We start from the raw sequence: 27,280 nt of genomic DNA on the forward strand, positions 1-27,280 counted from the left end.
GGATCGTTCTAATCTCTGGCAGAATGATGTTCCAGAGAGAGGGAGCCACCAAGGAGTAGGCCGTTCTTCTGGGTCCCACCAGGTGTATTTCCCTCAGGGATGGGACCCGCAACATTTCCTGCCTCCCCGCTCTGATGGGTCAAGTAGATGTGACTGACAAGAGACATATGAGGATGCCGTGTTAATTTGCAAGCCACTTTTTTTTCAATGCCATTGTAACATTAAATGGTCACTAAATGAATAATTGCAAGTTGAAGACTGCCTGTTATACAAAATAAACATTTGGTTGGTTAATGGTGGCCTACCCATTTTAAAGCAGTCTTGCCAAGGAATAGAATAGAACAGAATTTTTTATTGGCCAAGTGTGATTGGATACACAAGGAATTTGTCTTTGGTGCATACGCTCTCAGTGGACATAAAAGAAAATACATAAAATAAGGGGACATAATATATATGCCAACTTTTACTTATTTATTTATTTATTTATTAATCAAATTTCTATACCGCCCTACTCCCGAAGGACTCAGGGCGGTGAACAGCCAAGATAAAATACAGACAATACAAATATTAAAAATCCCTTAAAATTATTAAATATTTCGGCCGAAACACAGATTAAAACACCCAATTTATAAAATCACGAATTCAAAAATTTAAAATTTAAGAATTTAAAAGAGGGGAGTTAGGCCAGGCCAGCTTGCTGAAATAGAAAAGTTTTGAGAGCACGGCGAAACGTGCGCAGGTCCGGGATCTTCCGTATCTCTGGGGGGAGCTCGTTCCAGATGGTAGGTGCCCCCACAGAGAAGGCTCTCCCCCTGGGGGCCGCCAGTCGACACTGTTTGGCCGACGGCACCCTGAGGAGCCCCTCTCTATGGGAGCGTACTGGTCGGTGAGAGGCTATTGGTAGCAGAAGGCGGTCTCGTAGATACCCCGTAGATACTTCCCGTCACTTTGGCCTTGGAGGTTAGTGATTAAACCAGTGTTTCTCAACCTTGGAAGCTTGAAGATGGGTGGACTTCAACTCCCAGAATCCTCCAGCCAGCGCTGCTTGACTTGAGTTCACCCAACATGCCAAGAAAACACCAAAAACAATTTGAACAACCTTTTTGTTCCAAACCAAACAAGCCACATCGTGATATGTAAATAAATAAATTACTGTATTCCAAAATGCTTTGGGGGAAAGAAGATGGGCCTGGATTTTTTGGGGGGGGTTATTATTTTTTTTTTTTTTTGCTTTAATTTATATGCCGCCCTTCTCTGGAGACTCAGGGTAGCTTACAATGCGTTAAGCAATAGCCTTCATACTTTTTAATATTTATACAAAGTCATCTTATTGCCCCCACAATCTGGGTCCTCATTTCACCTACCTTTGAAAGGATGGAAGGCTGAGTCAACCTTGAGCCTGGTGAGATTTGAACTTGCAGTAATTGCAAGCAGCAGTTGTTAATTACAGTGCTTTAGTCCACTGTACTACAGGCTCTTGTCTTTATTTATTTATTTATTTATTTATTTATGTCAGATTTATATTGTATCTACTGTGTTACTCTCTGCACCCTGCCTTAAGTGGTGAAAAATGAAAACAGTATAAATATGTTGCAATGAAAACGGTCAGATGATTAAACCACCGTGTCTGCGACTTGCCAGCCCTCTTAAGTTCACGGTGCAAAAAGCTACCCAGTTGTGGTTTGTTGTTGCAACAAACCAGGATGCCATTTCCTCCCCCTCGTTCGGCTCAAACGTCTTCTCTGTGGGGGCACCTACTCTTTGGAACAAAATACCCCCTGGAATAGGAATAATCCCAGATCTTCGCACTTTCCGACGTGCCCTGAAGACCTTTCTGTGGGTTGCCAGGTGTCCACTATTTGAGCGGACAGTCCGCTTTTTTCACATTATGTTCACTATTTTTTTTCACAAAATAGTGGACACTTTTTTTATTCAAAAGCTTTATGATGAAATGGTACGTAATCTAAAGCTGTACAGTCTCAGAGTATAAGGATAGGAGAATTGCGTTTTGTCTTTTTTTTCATAAGTTAGAATGAGACAAAGATCGAATATCCATTGAACTCAATTCTCCGAAAAAATTAATGATGAGATTAAAATAAAAATATATGATAAAATTATGTACAGTTCACATTTTTAAAATGTATTGTAGCTTGTGTCGACTGACCTAAAATGGCGTGTTAAAATGTTTGTAAGAAAATATATAATTTAATTGTAATTTTTTTTTTATTTTTTTACTACTTAACACCCCTCCCCCCTTGTTTCAACAAGCAGGGCTAGCATAAACATCTAAATTCTATGCCAAGGTCTTAGCAGATACACCAAGTTGACTCAATTTATTATTTACTGTTTATAAAAAAAAATATTATATGTATATAAAATCTTCTTCTGTTCACTGCCCTGAGTCCTTCGGGAGAAGGGCAGTATAGAAATTCAATAAATAACAATAACAATAATAATAATAATTGAGTTGAGCGACTGTGGAAAAAGAAATCATGTGTTGTCCCGATTGTAATTGGAGCCCTTGGAGCAATACCCAAAGGGCTACCCCGCTATTTAGAAATTCTAAATTTACCAGACTTGAACATTTTGACTCTACAAAAAACCACCTTACTCGGAACAGCTTACATCCTCCGACGATACCTTAACAGTTCCTAGGTCCTTGGTTAGGACTCGAGCTGCTGAGCTATTAACCAGCCTCAAAGGCTGTGAATCTCACTAAAGATTAAATAATAATAATAATAATAATAATAATAATAATAATAATAATAATAATAATAATAATAATTGAAAGCCAAGGCGCTTTTTTTTTTTTTTGCAACAGTGAAAAAGCAGAATCAGAGGCCAGTGGGATCCCGGATTGTGTGGATGGGGGAAATTTTATTTATTTATTTATTTATTCATTTATTTATTTTTAAATTTGTATACCGCCCTTCTCCCCGAGGACTCAGGGCGGTGAACCGCCAAGTAAAAACATAAACTACAAACATTAAAATACAATTAAAAAAGATATATATAAATTTGGCCCCATGCTTAAAAACAATAACAGACAATTAAAAACATTTTAAAAAAGTGTTAGGCCAGCCCGGCTTGCTGGAAAAAGAAGGTTTTAAGGGCACGGCGGAAGGCACCGAGGTCTTGGATTCTCCTTATCTCTGGGGGCAGCTGATTCCAGAGGGTAGGTGCCCCCACAGAGAAGGCCCTCCCCCTGGGGGTCACCAACCTACATTGTTTGGCTGATGGCACTTGTCCTTCCCCCCTCCCCATATCAAGACATTGCAGGCCGGCCAGACTGGCATTTTCCCAACTAACTAACCAAAATAATAATAATAATAATAATAATAATAATAATAATAATAATAATAATAATAATAATAATAATAATAATAATAATAATAAATCCAGCTCCATTGCGCTTTCCCAGACTCCAAGCCCGGTGCCCTGACGTCTCCAATCCCGTCTTGGCAAGGGAAGCGCAGGCCTGGATCCCCGGGCGCAACCAAGGCCCCTTTTTTATTTTTATTTTTTGGCCTTCCCGAGGATTTGTTGGCAGGACTGTTAAGTCCCCTTCCAGCTCCCAGCCCGAGCCGCCCCAGCGGGCTGGCTTGGCCAGGAAGCCGCGGCGGCAGAAGGAAACCCAGCTTTGTGTGCCAATGGCGCACCGGGCGCTGCGCTTTTACGCACGGCTATTGGCCGGCGGGTGGCGGAGCGGGGAGGAGGAGTGGGGGGGGGGAGGGCGTGTCGGGGGCGGGGGGAAGCGTTACTTTCCGAAGTGAACTTTCTCCTCCCCCCCCCACCTTCGCCCTCCCCCCACCCCGTCGTCTCCTCCCCCCCCTCCCGCCCTCCCCGCCTCCCTCCCTCTCCACGGTGTCTCCCCTCCCGCAGCGGCCGCTTCGCCTTGTTTTTACGCGCGGATGGAACTGAGCTGCAGCGTCGCGGGGAGGAACGGCGGCGGAGGAGGCGGCGGCTCCAGCAACGGCGGGCAGACGACGGCCAGCCTCGCGTCTTCCTCCTCCTCCTCTTCTTCTTCCTCCTCTTCCTCCGCCGCCGCCGCCGCCGTGGGGCTCCTAATGGACGGCGAGAGTCCCTGCGAGGAGGACTACGAGACCCTGCCTACCAACGCCTCCCTCTACACGCACATGACGGCCGGGGCGGTGGCCGGCATCCTGGAGCACACGGTCATGTACCCCGTGGACTCCGTCAAGGTGGGTCTGGGGGCGAGTGAGGTGCGGGGGGGGGAAAGTGGGACGCGTGGGCCAGAGCGGGAGAGAGCCTCCCCCTTTCTCCTGGGGTGTCCCTGCTTCTCAGATCTGGCCGGACTACAAAGCCCATCGCTGCAGCCGGAGAAGGCGAGCCTACCCCAACGCATTTGGTTGGGATAGAGGTTTGGAGGGGGGGGAGACCCTCTCCTGGGCATTCTTCTTTGCCCCCCCCCCCACATCCTCCAGTTTCTCCTTGCACCCTAATCTTGGGTTTCCCTCTTTTTTGGGGGACATTCCTACTTAGGGGTGCAAGAATTCACTTTAAGCGTTGGGGGGGGGGGTTCCTGTAAAATACAACTTTTGGTTGGGATAGAGGTGGGGTGGGGGGGAGACCCGCTCCTGGGCATTCTTCTCTGCCACCCCCCCCCCCCTCCTCCAGGTTCTTCTTGCATCCTAATCTTGGGGTTCCCTTTTTTTTTTTGGCATTCCTATTTAGGGATGCAAGAATTCACTTTAAGCGTTGGGGGGGGAGGTTCCTGTAAAATATAACTTTTGGTTGGAATAGAGGTGGGGTGGGGGGGAGACCCGCTCCTGGGCATTCTTCTCTGCCACCCTCCCTTCCTCCAGGTTCTTCTTGCATCCTAATCTTGGGTTTCCCTCTTTTTTTTGGCATTCCTACTTAGGGGTGCAAGAATTCACTTTAAGCGTTGGGGGGGGGGGGTTCCTGTAAAATATAACTTTAAAAAAAAAAAAAACCTGGGTCTGTGCAATTCTACAAATTGTAGTCAGGGATTGCGAAATGGCCCTGGCAGCTGGGGTTTGGGACAACCTGGCTTTGGGGCAGCGTTGATCTGCTCCAGGTTTATTTATTTATTTATTTATTTATTGGTTCGATTTATTTGTCACCCTTCTCCAGAGACTCAGGGCGGCTTACAATGCATTAAGCAATAGCCTTCATATTTTTGTATATACCTGCTTTGTAGGGCTTTCGGCCCCCCCTCCTAAGCGGTGTTCTTTTTTTATACAAAGTCAGCTTATTGCCCCCCACAATCCGGGTCCTCATTTTACCTACCTCGGAAGGATGGAAGGCTGAGTCAACCCTCAGTCAACTGGTTGGGTTCCCCCCCCACTCCCTCCCTCCCAGAAAGAGATCTGTTGGGCCACTTTTCTTGCATTGATGGTTGTCAACAAATCTACTTCTGCCTTGAGTTGTGCTATCACACTCTTGGAAAAGGTATACAAATCGGCCCCGGGGCCTTGCAATGGTATAATAATCACATGCATTGCTAATTATGGGGTTGGAAGTTGGGGTGTTTCCAGATGTGGCAGGTACTCGGCAGCCCTTCGGTGGCTTCACCCAGGTTTGGTGTGACGCGATGCTGGCCTTTCTCGGTCCGTGGGAGGGAGATTTGGCTCAAATAATCCCAAAGAGTCCTTCATTTGGAAACACACTTAAGAGATGCCGGCTTGGTCGTAGAGCAGATTTTTTTTGACAAGCGTGTGGAGAAGAGCATCAGCTTCAGCCTAATTAATTGGGCATTATTAATCCCTGGCATTAAGAATTAACCTCATTAGAAGGCCAGCAACTGCAACTGTAGTAAATTTGTAAAGAGCTGGGACAATGCCTAGAAATACTTCGTGTAGACGTCCCTGTGTAGCATCTACATGTTGAACTGGGCCCCAAATCTGGACTAAGCAGTAGCCACCCTGAGTCTTCGGAGAGGGGCGGCATATAAATTGAATTAATTAGATTAAATTAATTAAATAACTCTGATCATAGATTCCTGACCATCCACCTTCTTTTAGCTGGAAATGATCTCTTTTCTGGTGGCACAAATTGCTTAATCATCTTTCCTACCTTGACATTTTCAGTAGGGCTGATCTCACACACACACAATTTCTAAATAGTCCGGTTTACTCATTTGGCACCAACTGTTCCTTCAAAATATTGCTGAAGGTTGTGTGTGAGCTGCCTTATCCTATTTTTTTTTTTTGACCTGTACACTTATGTCTGTGTTTTAGGCCTTGCCTGCATAGTCTTCAGCAGGATGATTGATCAGTTTATTTCCAAGGAACCGTTTATGGCTCTATGCCCCATAAATGCATTTTCATTTTCATTTCTTTGAAATGCAGATGGTCTGAGAATTCAACTTCAAATTGCGATGTGGTGAATTCTGTAAACTCTAATCCTCCCAACCCATCTGCCAGGCATCGGGTTGGGAAAAAGTGATCTGATATAGTCAGATCAGTTTTAAGGACTCTCAGCCCAAACTAGTGAGACAAGGCAGACCATCAAGTCAATAACATCACTGCTGCTGTTCGCAACCAGGCGATTCCTGGTTGAGCAAAATTGGGGTAGATTTCTGAATTGCTTAACTTAGGCTGAGTTCCCTTAGCTTCAAAGAAAAGGAAGCTTGTGTTTCCTTCCAAAAATAAAAAATAAAAATAAAAAATCAATGCTTGCTTCACCTAGCTGAATTTTTGCAATAGTGGCAGTTAGGTGTTTACATGCTGTAACTCCTCCAGCAAAATGCGGTGTGAGAAACAGCTTAGCTTCTACCACGGAATTGCCTTGCGTGGACGGGCAACAGCGTGGAGCCTAATAACACCATGGGCGTGGGTCCGGTACAACAACTTTCATTAAGAAAAAATGTGGCAATGTGCTGCTCAATTGCATCAGGAAAGGCCTTGAGGTTTTGCAGGTGGATTTCACCTGTAGCTCAGGACAGGGATAGGAGCAGGAAGTCAAGTCATGTTGTTTTCCTTTTCTCCTCTCTCTACTGTGCTGCGTAGTGCGTGGTGAGTCCGGTAGTATTTCAATGCTGGCTTCAGGAATTCCTTCCGTCACACCACCTAATTCTGGTGCTAGAGCAGGTTGTTACCGGGTTGTATTCTCAGCAAGATGAATTCGTTGTACATTAGCCACCGTTCCACAAGACGTCTGCCTGAAAGCACCTGCATCTTTCATTTAAAAACAGGTTCCGTGGCTTGGGTGGTTGAATTCGGCATTCACGACTCTTTTCTTAGAATCCTATCTGGATTCTTCCTCCCGTTGACCCAAACTTGGGAAGTATTGGCTCAGCTGCAAAAATCGGCATTTTAAAAAGTATTTTGAGTCTTGGGGTGGGTGGGGGTGTGTCTCCTTTTTTTTTAAAAAAAAGTTTTTTTTAATTTTTTAGACAAACATTTAATACATCAGTCATTCCTTCCATGTGACATCTCGGTCTTGTCTCCAAAAATTCTTCTTTTTGTTGTTCCTTCTATCTTCATTCTTGCCAAGTCCATTACAGCAATTCCTCACTAACACAGTATTCTAATTATAACACTTTTTATACATAACTATTAATTTAGTTGTTTGTATCTCTTTTCTAACCAGTGGTAAAATTGATTCCATATCTTAAAAGTATTCTGAATCTTCTCTTTCTCTAATCATCCATCTATTCATTTCTGCACAGCCTAAATTTTTTTTTTAATTACTTCTCCTTCCAAAGGTATTTTTCTCTGCTTTCCAATTTTGTGCATAAACAATCCTTGCAGCTGTTATTACATGTATAACTCAAATAAATATTTTCTTTACTAGTTTTTTTTTTTTTTTTTAATTTGATTTATATGCCGCCCTTCTCCGGAGACTCAGGGCGGCTTACAATGCGTTAAGCAATAGCCTTCATTTTTTGTATATTTATATACAAAGTCAGCTTATTGACCCCACAAACTGGGTCCTCATTTCACCTACCTTAGAAAGGATGGAAGGCTGAGTCAACCTTGAGCCTTGGAGAGATTCGAACCAGCAGAATTTTTTTTTCTGGGAGGATATCCAGTAGGAACAGCTCTGGTTTAAAATGAATACGTTGCTGTATCATTTCTTCCGGGGGGGGGGGTGGATGAGGGGTGGGGGGGGTTCCCCTCTTAACGACATGATATCAGGGAACCTCTTTGGAGTTTGCTCCTAATTAAGGAGGGGTGTGTATGTGTCTTCTTCCAGTAATTCTGTGCTCCCCCCCACTTCTCAGTTAAGAAAAGCAGGTGGCATATTAAATGTGGAATCTTGCTCCTGAGGTCACAGTCCCTTTGTATCCTTATTGTGTGTCTCTTAACAGGATCAGCCTGTTTCTCTCTTCCAAGTATCAAGTTAATAGTGAAGCTTGTTCACCTGGGTAGCCAACCTGTGGATTAAGCCGGTGAACACCTTTGTGGTGAGAGAGACATAATTGGCAGGGGAAAAAAACACCCACCAGGGCTCTGCTTTGCTGTTAAAATTGCTGACACCATGTCAGTCTTTTCAGGATGACAAATTGAGACTACTGGAATGCAAGCACAAACTTGGGGGGGTGACAGCGTGAGTACGAAAATGGCATTTGTGCCTGAGCTGGACTATTGAACCTGTGTGTCGAGAGTCTGTTTTTCCTCGCCAGTGGGAGTCTGAGGTCTCATCCCCCCCACCCCCAATGAGCTACCATACTTTTTGGAGTATAAGACGCACTTTTATCCCCCCTAAAAGAAGGGTGGAAATGTTGGGGCGTCTTATGCACCGAATACAGCCATTTTTGGCCTCCCGAAACCGCACCCCGTGCGTCCCGTTTTCACGAAAAATAGGCCCGTTTTTTGCAGAAACGGGATGTGCAGAGGGTTTGGGAGGCCTGCAGAGTGCTCCTGGGGGCTGGGGAGGGCAAAATCTTTTTTTTTTTTTCTTCTTTACCTCTTCGAAATCTTGGTACTTCTTATACTCCGGTGCGTCTTATAGTCCGAAAAATACGGTAAATCATGCTTTTGTTGGTTTGGAATCAGGTCAGTGGTGAAATCCAATTTTTTTTTACTACCGGTTCTGTGGGCGTAGCTTGGTGGGCATGGCAAGGGAAGGATACTGCAAAATCTCCATTCCCTCCCCACTCCTGGGGGAAGGATACTTCAAAATCTCCATTCCCTCCCCACTCCTGGGGGAAGGATATTGCAAAGTCTCCATTCCCACCCCATTCTGGGGCCAGCCAGAGGTGGTATCTGCCCGTTCTCCGAACTGCTCAAAATTTCCGCTACCGGTTCTCCAGAACCTGCTGGATTTCACCCCTGGATCAGGTGTGTTGTGTGAACCCAGCTAGTTACGCCTTACTGCAAAGTGTCCAGACACGAAGCACACCCAGAGGTCCTAGTGTTATAGTAAGGTTATATTAACAGACTCTTGCAAGCCTGGAAGCCGATGTCTCTCCCCCCCTCCCTTTGTCTTTACAGTCCAAACTACAGAGGGGTCCCTTCTGAGATATTTCCTACATCCTCATTCCTTCTTTGGACTCGCCTACTTCTTATCTGACTGTTGTCTAGTCTGGGTCCTTCTTCTTGCCTCCCAAGGTCACATACCATTACATAAAGTATTATTCAACAACCATTGTACAAAGCAGGTTGGTGCTTTTGGTAGAAGGGTTTTATAATAGATGTCACAAGCATGTCTAAAAAGAAACGGAATGATGATCGCACATGAGATTTGATGTTGGCATAACCGGGGGAATTAATTGAACTGACTTCCTGGCCCTTTGCTGAGATTTTTAAACGTTGCCTCCGTTTATTAATTCCCTCTCAGGCCTGCCTAATTTTAATTATGACCGTTTTGAAATCAGCTAGCTGCAGATCAGGGGTGTCCAACCTGGGCAATTTTAAGACTTGTGGATTTCAACTCCCAGAGTTTCCCAATTAGCCATGCTTGAAGTTGAAGTCCACAAATCTTAAAACTTGCCAAGGTTGGACACCCCCACCCCCCCATCTAGATTCTTGGTACAAGATAGGCTTATTCTGCGGTAGGATTAACCCCACTTTAAAGGTTCAGATGATACGGTAAAGTAGTAAATCCAGAATGGAGAATGAAATTTTAATTTTGGTGGCTTGTGCAAAAGGAGAAAGGTAGAACGATGTGTGTAAAGAGCGTGGGGGTGGCTGATATTTTTGATCTCACAATAAATCCTTGTGCCAACTAATTTTAGCCAGTGATGGTATATGTTTTAAAGAGAGTGTTCAAAATACTGTAAAACAACGTGTACAAAATTGGGCAATAGCCAAATTCTGATACTACGGTATTCCCTTCCCCCCCAACTACCAATTTTTTTTTTTTTAATTTGATTTATATGCCGCCCTTCTCCGGAGACTCAGGGCGGCTTACAATGCGCTAAGCAATAGCCTTCATTCTTTTGTATATTTATACAAAGTCAGCTTATTGCCCCGACAAACTGGGTCCTCAATTTACCTACCTTAGAAAGGATGGAAGGCTGAGTCAACCTTGAGCCTTGGCGAGATTCGAACCTGGAGTAATTGCAGGCAGCTGGTCTTAATAACCAGCTTAATAACAGGGTGCCTTAGACCACTGTACTACCAAGGCTCTTTAATGGTTTTCTTGAAAATCCTTAAAGAAGCATTGCCAAGACGATCATGAAGCAACATAAACCATTTTAAGCATACCCTTTAATTTTTCCAGTATGGTGATTAGGCAGTCTTAACAGATTAGAGATCTGTAAAACAGAAAAGCTACTTGAGTTTGGGGAAATTCTCTTTGCTGCTACTCACATTACAAATTCCAGCTGCATACTTACACAGGTATTTGCAAACATTTGAGGTCGGTTTGAGTGGAAGTTTGGTAGGTAGGTAGGACAGATTGCTAGTGGGATTGGGGCAAATATATATTTGTGTAACATTAACTTGAATACGGTGACTAACACGGTAATTGTCAGCGGGCGTCAACCATTTGCAAATTTATTCTGTTCACGTTTATAATAATATTGTAAAAGCAACTATTTAACTCTCATTGCAAAACAATATTTAAAATTGCAACAAATTCTAACAAAGCTTAGGTCAGGTTTCTGTAAACAACTCAGGCTTTTATTTGGGGCTGCCTAGAATCAACTCACTATTAAATTGGGTTGTTTTAATTTACGGCCAAAATATTTAATTATTTTAAACTGTTTTTAAATTTTGTATGTTCTGTTTTTTACTTTGGCTGTTCACCGCCCTGAGTCCCATTTGGAGAAGGGCGGTATAGAAATGGAAATAAATAAATAAATAAATAAAGTTCTGGCTGTGCACCGCCCTGAGTCCACTTGGAGAAGGGCGGGATATAAATTGAATAAAATAAATAAATAAATAAATAAATAAATAAATAAATAAATAAATTAATAAATGACAAAAATTTAGGAAGGCAGTAAAGTTCTGGCTTGATCACAGGGAATGCAGACTAGATTTTTTGTTCTTCAGTAGGTTATTGAGAAAGGTACGAAAGTCAGATATGAAGAAAAAAGTATACCGTTTGTTGGTTTAGAAAAAGTGTGTTGTAAATTGAATGGGTTTCTACAATCTAAAATGTTTTCACATAAATATGGAATCAAAGTTTGCTTGCTAAGAGCGGTAAGGATTATATCTGATGAATATAAATAAAGCATGCACGAGACTACTGTCAATTAAATGTTCCTTTGAATAAGAAATAAGACCAGGTTGCGTGCTATAAATATACTTAGTTGGTAAGTATTTTTGCATACATTTATAGGGAGGTTTGTGGTGGCATTAGAAATGTGTTGATTAGAACACAGGAAACTCTGCGTATTTTGTATGCAAATAATTAAAGGTTTTGTGGTGAATGTTAGTTGGATTAAATGATACGGTGAGAAGTACGGATTTGAAAATTATCCTATCAAGGACCAGGGTAGTGGTTGTGTTTGACAAGGAAATGGAGTGGATGGATTGTAATTTAAATGGCAGAAATTAGCGGCAAGCGGATGAATTCGTAGTCCTTGACTTAACAACCACAATTGAGCCCAAAATTTCTGTTTGCTGAGTGAGACAGTTAAGTGAGTGTTGCTTCATTTTGCAACCTTTCTTGCCACAGTTGCTAAGTGAATCGTTGCAAGTTGGTAAGCTGGTAACACAATTGTGAAGTGAATCTGGTTTCCCCATTGTCTTTGTTCGTCAGAAGATTGCAAAAAGTGATCACATGATCTGAAGACACTGCATCAGTCATAAATACCTGCCAGTTGCCAAGCATCTGGATTTTGATCATGTGACCAGGGGGATACTGCAACAGTATGAAAGAAAAAAGAAGAACAAGATGAAATATAGGGTTAATAATTAAAAAGATGAGGGATCGGGGTTGCCTGAATTCCACAATGGAAAACATTAAATTGAAAATGAATACAGCAGTAGAGAGAGATGAAGGAATTGGAAGGGAGGAGGAAGGAGAGAGAGGGATGGAAGAGTAGGGAGGAAGGAAGGGAAGGTAAATCAGAGTAGGAGAAAAGGTAAGACGGGGAAGAGAGGAGGAGGAGAAGGAGAAGGGAAGGGGAAGTAGAGAAGAGAAGAAGGTGGGGAAAGAAAGTTGGAAGGAGAAGAGGGAGAGGTTAGGTTTGAGGAGAAAGATTGCTGTATAATAAAAAAAAAGATGAAGTGGAAGGAAGGCACCTCTGAACAAACAAATATAAATATATTAAGAAAAAGAACGAATTGTTTAAGAATAAAAGAGGATAAATATGCACAAATAGTAAAGTTAGAATTTAGGGATAAATGAAGAAGGTGTTTATGTGTGCAAGTATAGAAATACTGAGGTATATTCAAAAAAAAAAAAAAGGAAAGGGCGGAAGACGATATTGACAAAAATTGTAATTGAGTAAAATATATTTGAATTTGACTAATTGTATAAGATAAGAAACAACCAACACTGTTAAAAAAGAAAAAGAAAGATGTAGGTGAAGATATAGCAAAAAAATCTTGGAACCTTGGCAGAATTTCCCTTTCAATTCTCTTATAAAGCAACAGAATGAAGGCGGAGTAGAAAAATCACAAAAATAGGGTAGGGTTATCTTGAGTTTCTTTCTCACCTGCTCTTCCTTCCCAGGGTGAGATTAACATTCGTTTAAAGTTCCAGCCTTGAAGCAGAAATGCTCTTTAAAGGATAGGATCCCTGTTTCTCCAGGTGCTGCTGAAGTAGAAACTCCACCAATCTTGGGCAGAGTAACCAACACTGGGGATACTGGGAAATCGTTCAGGAAATTTTGTTCGTTTGTGCCTTAGGTTGGTTGGTTGTGGCAGGGTGAAATCTGCAAGTAAAAACAAAAAGTCCCATATCTGCAAGATGTGTACAACAGAGGTGGTTTCACATGTTTTTACCAACGGTTTGCCACGCGGACGCTCGCTTTGCGCACGCGCCTTTTGCACACGCGCCTGGCCTTCCGTGCATACGCTTTGCTCTCTCTCACGCCTTCCGCGCATGCGCCTGGCCTCAAAAATGTGGCTAAATAGGACGGCATAGCGCCAGGGCGGATGGACATGCCCACCCGCGATTGCTGCTACCGGTTCAGTACTACCACTGGTGTACAAATCCGGATGTCAACACGAGAAGATGACAATTCAAAGTGGGAAGGGGTGGACTCATTATTTCACATTGGCTTTGCCTAAGATTATGCCTTTATGCTAATAAGGGCATAATCTTAGGTAAAGGGGCCTTGGTGGCGCAGCGGACTAAACTGCTGTTAAAGTAGCACTTAGCTGCCAGCTGCCTGCAATTACTGCGAGTTCAATTCTCACCAGGCTCAAGGTTGACTCAGCCTTCCATCCTTCTGAGGTAGGTAAAATGAGGACCCGGTTTGTGGGGGCAATAAGCTGACTTTGTATAAAATAGAACACCGCTTAAGGGGGGCCCAAAAAGCCCTACTAAGCAGGTATATACAAAAGTATGAAGGCTATTGCTTAAAGCAGTGGTCCCCAACCTTTTTATCGCCGCGGCCCGCTGAGTGCGCGCAGGGGTGGGGCCACGGCCCAGGAGCCTTTGCGCAGGCCCATTGCGCACGGCCCAGGAGCCTTTGCGCAGGCCCATTGCGCACGGCCCAGGAGCCTTTGCGCAGGCCCATTGCGCACGGCCCAGGAGCCTTTGCGCAGGCCCATTGCGCACGGCCCAGGAGCCTTTGCGCTGCAGCGTTCCTGTCCCCCGGCCGCTGTGCGGCCCGGTGCCAGGTACTCCACGGCCCGGCACCGGTCCGCGGACCGGGGGTTGGGGACCACTGGCTTAAAGCATTGTAAGTCTCCAGAGAAGGGCGGCATATAAATAATAAATAAATAAATAATATGTTGAATCAATTTTCCTCAGTTCTCCCCTACACCCCATAAGAAGCTGTGTCTTTTGTTTTATTAAGCGAAAGGCTCTTGATTTGAGACGGCGAACTGAGGCCTGATCTGAGGCCTGTTTTTCATCACTGATAACTGACCCTGCCGTTCGGTTAAAGTCGTGAAGCTGCTTGTGTTGTTTTCCACCACAGAATTTCTCTGTGGTCAAGTAGGTGTAATCGTCACTTCGTATTTCCTATTTCCTATGTTCTAAACCAGTGATGGTGAAACTTTTAGAGGCCGAGTGCCCAAACTGCAGCCCAAAAGCCACTTATTTATCGCAAAGTGCCAACACGGCAATTTAACCTGAATAATGAGTCTTTCGTTTAGGAAAAAAACCAACTCTTTTCCTCCGGGGTGGGGGGGAAGGGCTCGAGAAGGGGATTGGGGCAGCCCTGGTGGGATCAGGCATTTTGCAGGGCAGCCTAGGGGGCGGGGTCCTCACCCTGGCAGAAAGTGAGGGGAGGGGGAGAGAAGAACCTGACGGAACTGGAGCTGCAGAAGCGGAGACCGATGTAACCTCGGCCCGCTGTAAACATCAGTCTCTGCTTCTGCAGCTCCAGCTCCATCAGGCTCGTCTCTCCTGCCCCCTAGGCTGTTTCACGAGATGCCTGATCCTACTGGGGCTGCCCCAATTGGCAAACTCTGTGCTGGGGCGACGGCGCGCATTCCCACAGAGAGGACTCTTGAGTGTCTCCTGGCACGCATCCATAAGTTCGCCGCCACTGTTCTAAATGATACATTAACACAATATTTTGTAGGCATTCACAACACAGTATTCTATAGACATACATTCATTGCATATGTATTCAGTATATCAGTGCTCTTGACTTCAGTCTTTCTCTCATTTTTGTACACATTTCTGTACTCTTCCTGAGCTTACTTTCTAGTTGGAATTCAGATTGTGGTGCTTTTTGCTCTGACAGCGGATTTGCTTGCTTTGTACAACACATCATTATACTAAATTAGCTTTTTTTTTCCAAATTAGTTCATTCTGGATGAGTTGGGCATCAACACCCATCATCCCCAGCCAGCATGGTGAAATATTGGTGGTTGAAATAGAATTTTATCTGGATGATTCTTGGCGTAGGGAGTGTTAGATCAATGGAATTTGCTCCGAGCCAATGACAATCGTGTCTCGGTTGTTCTTGAAACAACATTGTTCCTTCTAAGGAACAATGGAGATATATATCAAATGATTTCCCATTTTATCTTTATGGTTAACCGACAAAGCAGATTAGACTGTTTCTACAATGCTCGGCTATAATGTGGTGAGCTTGGTTGTTTTGGTTTCGGAGCCCTGCCACTGTGTTTTCCAAGCCATGGTTTATAAGTTGGCCTGTCAGGTACAAGAAATCGGGGACCAGGATGCAGTTCAAAAGAACTACAAATTTATTTCATGCTATCTCTATACAAGAATCTGAACTGCTAACGATCAAGGCGAATTGATGCCAAATAGGAGTCAACAGACTTCAAGGGAGGAACTGGACTTAAGACTGTTTTTTTTGTAATTTTTTTTTTATTTTTTAAATACAAAGATAAACCATTCCATCTTTCTTTATGCAGTGTGTTGTCTGGTCACGAAATCTCTGTTCTACATCATTCCTTATTTATAACGTCTTTCACATTCACGTTAACATTAATATTATAATATATCAAACATTTAAATATTGTAGAACTCTCCATTTTCTTCTTAGTATCTTTTAGTAATAACACCATATTGACATCAAATATTATTATTCTCTTCCCACACATACTAACAATTTTCATCTTATTTATACCTGTATCTTAATATATTTTCTGCTTATTTTTTTTTGTTGTCTTCATTATTCCCCAACCATTCATAAAATATTTCCCATATCATATAATATTCAGTTTGCTCTTTCTCCTTAATTGCTAATGTTAATCTATTCATTTCTGCACATTCTAATATTTCCCTTATCACTTTCTCTTCAATGGGAATCTGGACTTAAGACTCTTATGGGGGCACAGAGATTGCTGACTGATGATGGATTTGACTCCGCTTTTGGGCTCAGCCTTGTAAGGTGTCATGTGATCCAACTTTTATGACTTACTATTCTGAACCAAATGTCCAAAGGGTGGATCCAGCCATAGGATCATACTGTGATCTTCAAGCCATTAACCAGAGATTCTTGTGGCTGTACTTGCCTTCATGTGTTCCTCATGTGATAGCTTTACACATGAGAAATGGCTGTTTATATTTATTTTATTTATTTTACAACTGCAGCTGCATAGGAAATGTCTTTGGAGGCCAACTATAAAATCGTATAACAATTGCAACGTTTTATAAAAACGATTGGCCTGGTTTTACATCTGACAGAAGATGACCAAGCATTAGGCTACAATTCAATGATTTTTACTGAACCTCGCAATGTTTCTTATTCAGACTAATAATACTTTGAGAACAACGGATTTGAAGTTCCAGCTGTGTCTAAGAACGTGCATCTTTGTGTACAGAATTTGAAATGGCCACTCTTTCCAAAAAGAAACCACAGTTTTTTTCTTTTAAATTTTCAAAATGTAAACATTATTTTTAAGAGCAACAAACAATCTTATTTTCAGAATCCTGTGGAATTAATTGTAAATCATCCCCCCCCCCAAAAAGAGCCTTGGTAGTACAGTGGTCTAAGGCACCCTGTTATTAAGCTGGTTATTAAGACCAGCTGCCTGCAATTACTGCAGGGTTCGAATCTCGCCAAGGCTCAAGGTTGACTCAGCCTTCCATCCTTTCTAAGGTAGGTAAATTGAGGACCCAGTTGTGGGGGCAATAAGCTGACTTTGTATAAATATACAAAAGGATGAAGGCTATTGCTGAGCACATTGTAAGCCGCCCTGAGTCTCCGGAGAAGGGCGGCATATAAATCAAATTAAAAAAATAAAAATAGACCAGTATACCTGTCCATTGTAGCGACTCCTGGAAATCAAAATAGAATCAAACCTAGCTAGTTACTGGGACAAGAAATAGCAGAATAATATCAATACTGAAAATCAGACGAGAAAGTTTTGGGGGGGGGGGGAAAAACAACAAGGAATTATAAACCACTTTTGTTTTATAACTAAAGTACCTGGACGAGAAGTTAAGTTTGACTGGGAGGTTTTACTTTATTAAAATCCCTTGTGATTTAAGTAGACCAGGGATTCTAATACAGTCCTCAATTTACGCCCAAAATGGAGCCCCAAATTTATGTTGCTAAGTGAGTGAGAAATTTGTTAAGTGAGTTTTGCCCCATTTTATGACTTTTCTTGCCACATTTGTTAAGTGAGTGACACCGTTGTTAAGGGAATTTGGTTTCCCTTTGATGTTGCTTGTCAGAAGGTTGCAAAAGCAGATCACATGACCCTGGGATGCTGCAACCGTCATAAATGTGAGACAAGCATCCAAATGTAAAAATCACGTGACCATGGGGATGCCGCGACCGTCCTAAGTGTGAAAAAGGTCACTTTTTTCAGGGCCGTTGAAACTCCAAATATGTCACTAAGCGAAGTGTCGTAAGTTGAAGACTACCTATAAATAATTAACTACTTTGGCATTGGAAATAGCCCAGATTGTCTGCACAAATAGGGTTAGCATGTTACGTATCTTTGACTTGTTTGAGATGTGCTAATCTTCCAAAGATGATGCCTGAAGGCCTCTCTGTCTTCTGCCCCAGCTACGGACCCCAAAGAACGCAGCACACACAAAGTCTGTACAAACCTTAGTTTACTAAAATAAAATCAGTATTTTTTTTTTTTCAAACAAAGGCTGTTAATTAACTTTCTTAACAGCCTGCAAGAATCCAAAGAATAAATAATCTTAATCTTACTAGGATTGGCAGAAAGCCCAGAAGCAATTTGCAAAGAACTAAGATCGAGGCACGAAGGAGAGTGAACAAAGTTGTTCCCTGCAAATTGCTTCAGTCGGCGTTCCTCCTTAAATAGGCTAAGGGAGTGGCCAATTAGCCCCAAGCCTTACTCTTGAGGAGACCTCCTGAGGAGCCACTCCTGCCTTTTGGCAGCTCTGCGCGCCCGTGTATCGAGAAGAGGCTCCTCCTCTTCGTCCTCTTCACTTAAGGGAGCTTCTGGAGGTTCTGAAGGCCCTGGCTGAATCCCCGCCTCTGGCACGACATCTTCTCCAGCCTCCTCATTGTCCGACTCGAGTGCCAGCTGCACAGGCTGCTGGCGCAGCACCACACCAGCCTCCTCGCTGTCTGAATCAGCCACCAGCCGCACAGGTCGCGTACGGGCCACAACACTCTGAAGTGATACCTGGAATGTAACGTGGGGTGGATTTTGTGTTGTTTTCTAGGTTATGTTTAAAGCAGGGCTTAATGCATTCCCTGGTTATTTAATAGCGCTAATACGCACCCAGGGTGAAATTTACCAGTGCTGTCTCAGCTGCAGGAAGCACGTGAGGGTTGTCTGTTATATCACAAAAGCAGGGAAGCGTTCTTTGGTTTCACGCCTTGCTCGTTTTTCCAGTAAAGTTTGCTTCATCGTGACTTGCTAAAAAAAAGGTCTGGATGTTTTAATACAACAGAGCGATTCAAAGGCCACTTAAAATGCAGTGATCCTCAAGCTATTATTCCAGAGCTTCTGGCAACTGACAATGCATTTAAAATAAAGTTCCAGCTTAAAACGCTTTTTTTTTTTCCTCAAAAAAAGTAGAATGTTTCAAACGCTTTATATAAATTATTAGCATTTTTATTTTTTTGTCCAAACAGGGTGCTTTTGTTGACCTTTGCAGAAAAAGAACTGGTGATATAACTCCCGATTTCTAGTGTTTGGAAGCTCTTAGCGAAAGACGGTTGGGAAAGCTAAATTCTATATCATAAATGTTTTTAGGTATTTGCTAAGATTACAGTAGTGATATAGTCCATACTGTGAATCAGGAAATGCCTACAGCACATCTTTATTTTGCTGTAAACCTGTTAAGCCAGCTCTCTTTCTGCATTAAGAGAACAATTCTGTCATATATTACACCACAGTAATATAATATGTGTCAGGTAATATCAACTTTTAGGGATGATGGCCACGTTTGGAATGCTTTGGAAAACTTACTTATGATAATGATGGGAAATTGTTTTGTTTTGCAGTATGCAGGTAGTCCTTGATTTATGACCACAATTGAGCCCAAAATTTATATTGTTAAGGGAGACATTTGTTAAGCGAATTTTGGCCCGTTTTACGACCTTCCCAGCTACGGTTGTTAAGTGAAAAATAGCAGGTTTTTTTTTTTTTTTTAATTTGATTTATATGCTGCCAAACTCAGGGCGGCTTACAATGTGCTCAGCAATAGCCTTCATCCTTTTGTATATTTATGCAAAGTCAGCTTATTGCCCCCACAACTGGGTCCTCAATTTACCTACCTTAGAAAGGATGGAAGGCTGAGTCAACCTTGAGCCTTGGCGAGATTCGAACCTGCAGTAATTGCAGGCAGCTGGTCTTAATAACCAGCTTAATAACAGGGTGCCTTAGACCACTGTACTACCAAGGCTCTTACTAACTGTTAAGTTAGTAACACTGTTGTTAAATGAATCATGGGCTTTGCTTGTCAGCAGGTTGAAAAAGAGGTTCACATGACCACAGGACATTGCCACCGTCATAAATATGACCCAGTTGTCAAGCATCCAAATTCTGAACTCATGACCACGGAAAAGCTGTAACGGTCGTAAGTCTGAAAAAACGGTCATAAGTCACTTTTTTCAGTGCCATTGAAACTTTGAACGGTCACTAAACAAACTGTTGTAAGTCAAGGGCTACCTGTACTCCCGTATTTTTTGGAGTATAAGACACACCTTTTTCCCCCCAAAAAGAGGGTGAAAATCTGGGTGCCTCTTACACTCTGAATGTAGCCCCTCCCAGCTTCTCAAAGGAGGTGTCAAGTTTCCGAAAGATGCCCTAATTAATTCATGAGCCATGATCCAAACTTCAAAGGAAATATAGTCATTTATTAGGAGCAACATTCCAGCAATACTCGGATGCAGTTAGAGCTGATCCCACGTAGATTTATGTTCCCCTATGACCCTGTCTCTCCCCTCCTCTCTGGCCATGTCATAAATCACATTCTCCAATTAACCACTTTGGCTGGCTGTGAAACCTAACACCCTCCTTCTGATTGTGGTCAGGAAGAATGTATGGAATTCACTTCAGCTCTCCCTCCCTCCTGCTCATGGCAACTTGAAAGCTTTGCAAGTTGACAGGAGGTTTCAGAGGCTGAAAAAAGCATCAGAAACAAAGCTTCAGAAAAGAAGCCCCCAAACAAAGCTTCAGAAAAGAAGCCCTCAAACAGAGCTTCAGAGGCTTTTTTTCTGAAACTCTGTTTCAGAGGCTTTCAGAGGCAGAAAAAAAAAGCAAAAAAAAGCAAGGCACAGAGCTCACAACCAAGGAACCTGTTGCTAAAATCCACCTCTGGGAACAGCTGATTGGGGGTGTCCCGGGAGGCTGATCCACCTGCCAATCAGCTTTTTTCTTATTTTCCTCCCCAAAAACTAAGGTGCGTATTATACTCCGGTGCGTCTTATACTCTGAAAAATACGGTAACTTCCCGGTTTTTAAAATTGTGGAAACCTTTTGGGAAAAGTGCATTTTTGAGGTTTGATGGCTAATAACACCACTTTTTTTGGGGGGGGGGGAGTTTCAAGATAATCCTAATCCTCTGCTGGAATGGCCTGGGAATAGCCCAAACCTTCACCGAATTGAAAATCTATGGAGCCGACTAAAGAAACTTGTTAGTCAGAAACTGACGGTATCCTGAGTAGTCCCTCCCTGTGAGAACGAACTGGTCGGTGGGAGGCTATTGGTGGCAAAAGACGGTCTCGTAGGTACCCAGGTCCTAAGCCATGGAGCGCTTTAAAGGTGATAACTAACACCTTGAATCACACCCGGAAGACCACCGGGAGCCAGTGCAGCTCGCGTAGGAGAGGTGTTACATGGACGCAACGAGCTGCGCCCATAATCACCTGCGCGGCTACATTCTGGACCAGTTGGAGCCTCCGGGTGCTTTTCAAGGGGAGCCCCATGTAGAGAGCATTACAGTAGTCCATACGGGAGGTAACTAGGGCATGAGTGACCGTGCGCAAGGTCAGTTTGAAGGAGATTGTTTAACCCAAAGGAATAATTCATTGGTTGGCTTGAATGTCGCAACGTAACACTGCATTTTGACCCCTGTTGGCCAGTTTCACACTTCATGCCAAACCTCAGTTAAGCAGGGTGTATGTAGATCTTCCATACCAAGTAGATCCTGGCTCCTATTTTTAAAAGAAATGTATGGGCTGCTTGTGGGGAAAAAAAGGAAGAAAGAAAGAAAGACGGATATCCTTCCATTGATTGCGATTCATTGGTAATACTCTGCAGGCCACTGAATAACCGGATCCTTATTATGCAACGCGTTTGAACGGCAGAGCTTGGTTTGAAAGTTTTCAAGGTTATTGAGAGGTCTTCCCTTTCTGCAACATCCAGCATGAGCAATCGAAGTGGCCACTTCGGTCTCATCTCTCAGGCTGACTTCTCTTCCCTCCCTTCCCCCCCCACTTCTGAAATTAAATAAACTGTAAGAGGAAAAAGTCCCAAGTTGCGTCAGAAAACCTGCCTTGGCCTTCTTCCTGATAAAAAAAGCCTTTCAAAGCACTCCAGCCAAGAAGGTCATTCATTTGAGGCCACAACAGCTGGAACCGAGGGTGTGTTGTGTAACTGGAATACCTAGAGGGGAATTTATTTATTTATTTATTTATTTATTTATTTATTTATTTATTTATTTATTTATTATTTAAATTTCTATACCGCCCTTCTCCAGAATAGGACTCAGGGCGGTGAACAGCCAGAGTAAAAAACAATACATACAAAATTTAAAAACAATTTAAAATAATTAAATATTATTGGCCAAAAATTAAAATAACCCAATTTAAAATCAATTTAAAATTAACTCAGGCCAGCCCCGCTAGTTGAAATAAATGGGTTTTTAGGGCCCGACGAAAAATCCGGAGGTCTGTTATTGTACGTATCTCTGGGGGGAGGTTGTTCCAGAGGGTGGGCGCCGCCACAGAGAAGGCTCTCCCCCTGGGGGTCGTCAGCCGACATTGTCTGGCGGACGGCACCCTGAGGAGAATTTAACTTCTAGTGCAGTGATGGCTAACCTTTTTGCCATCGCATGCCAAAAGCTGGGGGAGTGCGGGATAGTCACGCGTGCGCGTGCCCACACCCATAATTCTAGGTGCTCTGGCCCCCCCACATGCATGCACGCACGATCCCACCATGCTCCCCCCCCACTTTTGGCATGTGATAGCATGGTGGGCACGATAGACCCGTTTTTTTGCCCTCCCTAGGCTCCAGAGACTTTCTAGGAGCCTGGGGAGGGCGAAAACAGCCTTCCCTACCCCACCGGAGGCCATCCAGAAGCTGGAAACAGCCCATTTGCCAACTTCTAGTGGACCCAGAAGGCCCCAAAATCAGCTGGCCAGCACACGCATGCATGTTGGAGCTGAGCTTGGGCAACGCTCGTGTGCCCACCAATATGGCTCCGCGTGCCACCTGTGGCACGCGTGCCATAGGTTCGCCATCACGGTTCTAGTGTCTCTGTCATTTGGGAGGAGGGATTTCCCTCCCCTCCTCAAAATAATCTTTTGGGGGAAATCCAACTTGGTTGCATTCTCAACAGAATAACAGAGTCGAATGGAACCTTGGAGTTCTTCCGGTCCAACTCCCTGCTCAAGCAGGAAACCGTATACCCGTGATGGCAAACACACGTGGCACAGGTAGCCATATCGATGAGCATGCGAGCTCAGCTGATTTTTGGGTCTTCTGGGCCCTCCAGAAGTAGGGAAACAGGCTGTTTCCTGCCTCTGGAGGGCCTCAGGGTGGTGGTGGTGGAAATGGAAGGCCCATTTTTCTCTCTCCCCACCCCCCGGAGGCCCTCCAGAGGCCGAAAACGGCCCGTTTGCCAACTTCTGGTGGGACAGATGCAAAGACACTAGACGTTAGAAAGGCCGTTTTCGCCCTCCCCAGACTCCTAGAAAGGCTCTTGAGCCTAGGGGGAGAGAAAAACAGGCCTAGCGGGCCCACCGGGCCATCGCCTGCCCGGTGGGGAGGGGGTGTGGTCGTGCGTGCATGCGCGGGAGCGGAGAGCATACAATTATGGGTGTGGGCGCGTGTGTGTGACCCCCCCTCACTCCCCCCCACTCCTGGCACACGATGGCAAAAAGGTTAGCCATCATTGCCCTATACCATTTCAGGAAAAAGATTGTCCAGTCTTTTTTTTACAAACCTCCAGTGTCGGAGTACTCATAATTTCTGGTAGCAACCATTCCATTGGTTAATTGTTCTCACTGTCAGGAAATTTCTCCTTAATTCTAGGTTGCTTCTCTCTTTGATTAGTTTCCAACCATTGTTTCTTGTCCTGCCCTCAGGTGCTTTGGAGAATAAGTTGACCCTCTCCCCCCCCCTCTTCTTTGTGGCAGCCCCTCAACTCTTGGAAGGCTGCTATCATGTCACCTCTAGCCCTTCTTTTCATTACTTTACTTTACTTTTATTTGATTTATATACCGCCCTACTCCCAAAGGACTCAGGGCGGTGAACAGCGAACAATAAAATACATATATACAAAATTTAAAAAGCAGCAATAAAATCGAATTAAATAGTTTGGCCCAGACAAATTAAAACCCCAATCAATTTAAAACAAATTTAAAATTTGAGTATTAAAAATATTAAAATTATTAAAATTGTTTAAAAAGAGGGAGAAAATTAGGCCAGGCCCGCCTGATGGAATAAAAAAGTCTTGAGAGCGCGGCGGAAGGTGCGCAGATCCGGGATCCTCCGTATCTCCGGGGGGAGCTCGTTCCAGATAATAGGTGCCCCCACAGAGAAGGCTCTCCCCCTGGGGACCGCCAGTTGACATTGTTTGGCCGACGGCTCCTCGAGCCCCTCTCTGTGAGAGCGTACCGGCCGGTGGGAGGCTATTGGTGGTAGTAGGCGGTCATATCCAATTCCTGCAACTGTTCTTCATATGCTTTAGCCTCCAGTCCCCTAATCAACTTTATTGCTCTTCTCTGCACTCTTTCTAGAGTCTTAACATCTCAACGTCTCAGATTGAATCTTCCCTCTGTCCCTTCGATCACTATGCATTCCTGTTTCTGCTCTACCACATTGTTAAGGTCTACAAATGTAGCCAGGAAAGAATGAAAAACAACCATGCAGCCACAACATATAGATGTGCACTCATCCAAAAACAAGCATCATTCAGCAGAAGGAGCGACACGGGGTGGGAGCGGATTGGGTTAATTTCATTAAGAAAAACATTCACTTTTTTAATTGCATGAGTTGCCAGCAGCTTGCACAATTTGTGGCGGGTGTATGCATGTGTATGTGCGTGAATGAGCGATCCAAGATTTGCTGAGTATGTGCACTGACTAATGTTTTCTGGCAATCCGCTTAGGAATGATGATGGGCAATTCCCATCACTGTTTGCCGGGGGAAGAAATTGGGACTAGGAATTTAAAAGGCAAATCCTTTGCCCAGTTATATGTTTACTCTGCAATCCTTGTCGGTTTTGCATTTTTGCTTCTGCCGGTTGGTTGGGCTTGGGATTGTTGTGCTTCCCCGATTAGATTTCTCTATCATTGAGTGCTTAACAAAGCCTCTCTCTTTTGCATCTTTGGAAAACAGAATAGAATGAAGATAGAAGAATAGAATAGAGTAGAATAGAATAGAATAGAATAGAATAGAATAGAATAGAATAGAATAGAATAGAATAGAATAGAATAGAATAGAATAGAATATAGCATAGCATAGCATAGCATAGCATAGCATAGCATAGCATAGCATAGCATAGCATAGCATAGCATAGCATAGCATAGCATAGCATAGCATAGCATAGCATAGCATAGCATAGCATAGCATAACAAAGTTGGAAGGGACCTTGGAGGTCTTCTAGTCCAACCCCCTGCCCAGGCAGGAAACCCTACACCACTTCAGACAAATGGTTATCCAATCTCTTCTTAAAAACTTCCAGTGTTGGAGCATCCATAACTTCTGCAGGCAGGTTGTTCCACTGTTTTCAGTGTCAGGAAATTTCTCCTTAGTTCTAAGTTGCTTCTCTCCTTGATGAGTTTCCATCCGTTGCTTCTTGTCCTGCCTTCAGGGGCTTTGGAGAATAGCTTGAGAGAGCTTCAGTACTGTGCGAAAAAGGTTATCTATCGGCAAGGGCTTTAAAACAGAGACACAGAGATGCCATTTTTCAAGTGGGTCAGATACTGTAGTACCGAATGTGTGCAGAGTTTTAAAAAGCTGGTGGAGAGGTTGTAGATAACTTTTTCAGCTTGGCGGTAGAACTTATCATCGCTGGACAGATGCAACAACCCCCACCCCCACAACAGCCCAGGGTGTTATGTGAGATGATTGGGTTTTCCTGTCCCACCCTCGAATTTGAGAAGCGGATGACGGGGGCTTAAGGCCTACGTTCTTTCTCCTCCTTGCTGTTTTCCTCCAAGCCGATTCATCAGTGAAGGCCGCCACCACAAAGGCAGCTTCATTTCCAAGGGCGGCTTGTCTGGCAGGGATGAAAAGGAAAGGAAGATGGATGGATCAGGGGTGTTTTTGAGAATATTTAAGCACCACACCCCGTTTAGTCAGAAGGAGCTTTAGATGAAATAAGTTCTTCGGTTTGTTTACACTATTAGGGAAAATTACTGTGTCTTACGAGAGATGTAAAGTTCAACTAAGTTCAAGAACTCATAACACCCTTCCTTCCTTCCTTCCTTCCTTCCTTCCTTCCTTCCTCCCTCCCTCCCTCCCTCCCTCCCTCCCCCCTCCCTTCCATCCTTCCTTTCTTCCTTCCCCCCTTCCATCCTTCCTTTCTTCCTTCCCTCCCTCCCATCCTTTCTTCCTTCCCTGCCTCTTCTCCTTCCCTCCCTCCCTCCTTCTTTCCTTCCTCCATTTCTCCCTCCCTCCTTCTTTCCTTCCTCCATTTCTCCCTCCTTCTTTCCTCCCTCCCTCCCTCCCATCCTTTCTTCCTTTCCTGCCTCTCCTTTCTCCTTCCTTCCTGCCTGCCTGCCTCCCATCCTTTCTTCCCTCCCTGCCTCTTCTCCTTCCCTCCCTCCTCCTTTCCTCCCTCCCTCCCTCCCTCCCTCCCTCCCTTCCTTCCCTGTCTCTTCTCCTTCCCTCCCTCCCATCCTTTCTTCCTTTCCTGCCTCTCTTTCCCTCCTACCCCCTCCTCCCTCCTCCTTGCCTGCCTCCCTCCCTCCCATCCTTCCTTCCTTCCCTGCCTCTTCTCCCTCCCTCCCTTCCTGTTGTGGACCTATCTATGCACACACAATACTACTATCAAGATTATGCTTCTCCAGCATTTTCTTATATTTCAATCTGGAACAAAGTTATTCATAAGAGAAGGTAGATTTGAAAGAAAAAAAGAACAAAGAGCCAATTGACTGGCTGTTTGTTAAAGAGAGGGTGGGTGACTCATATCCTGAGATCTTCCAGTTTGTTGGATGCCATAATTTTCAGCGTCGCTTGGAATTTTGAGAGGAAGTAAAAACAAACAAACCCACATCTAGTGGGGTTTAGGTGGCAACTACCGATGAGGTTGATCTTTCTGTAATGCAATATCCCCTCCACTCTCCTCCCCTGGATCAGACCTTTAAAAGTTGACCCAGTTTGCACGTACTAGAAGTTAAACGGAGGTAGATAATATTAGTTGCATCTTGAGAGCCACCGTTTGGCAATTCTAGCTCAGACACGTCTTTGATCAATTAGGACAATTGATTAGGTAGTGTAAGGAAAATAGAAGGCATACTTGGATCATATATATAAGACGTTGCATTAATGGCACACTTCTGTAGTTTAAACCAGCGGTCACCAACTGGTGGTCCACGAGAAAATTTTGGTGGTCGCATTTTTTATATTGCACTAAATCAGGAGGTCCTCAAACTACGGCCCCTGGGCCGGATACATGCAATGAATGTTTGTGTTGC

The 27,280-nt window shown here is 43.8% G+C and overlaps 1 protein-coding gene across 1 annotated transcript in view; it reads left to right on the forward strand.

The window, feature by feature from the left end:
- The first annotated feature begins 3,853 nt into the window (after positions 1–3,853).
- SLC25A37 (solute carrier family 25 member 37) overlaps positions 3,854–27,280 on the forward strand; it is a 38,347-nt gene continuing 14,920 nt past the window's right edge. Inside the window, exon 1 of the mRNA XM_070952357.1 lies at positions 3,854–4,202. Coding sequence (XP_070808458.1) covers positions 3,912–4,202 — 291 coding nt within the window. The 5' untranslated portion in view covers positions 3,854–3,911. The remainder of the gene's footprint in view (positions 4,203–27,280) is intronic.

This window comes from Pituophis catenifer, unplaced genomic scaffold (assembly GCF_029215685.1).
Source record: "Pituophis catenifer annectens isolate HBS135680 unplaced genomic scaffold, rPitCat1.0.hap2 SCAF_12, whole genome shotgun sequence".
Taxonomy (NCBI): domain Eukaryota; kingdom Metazoa; phylum Chordata; class Lepidosauria; order Squamata; family Colubridae; genus Pituophis; species Pituophis catenifer.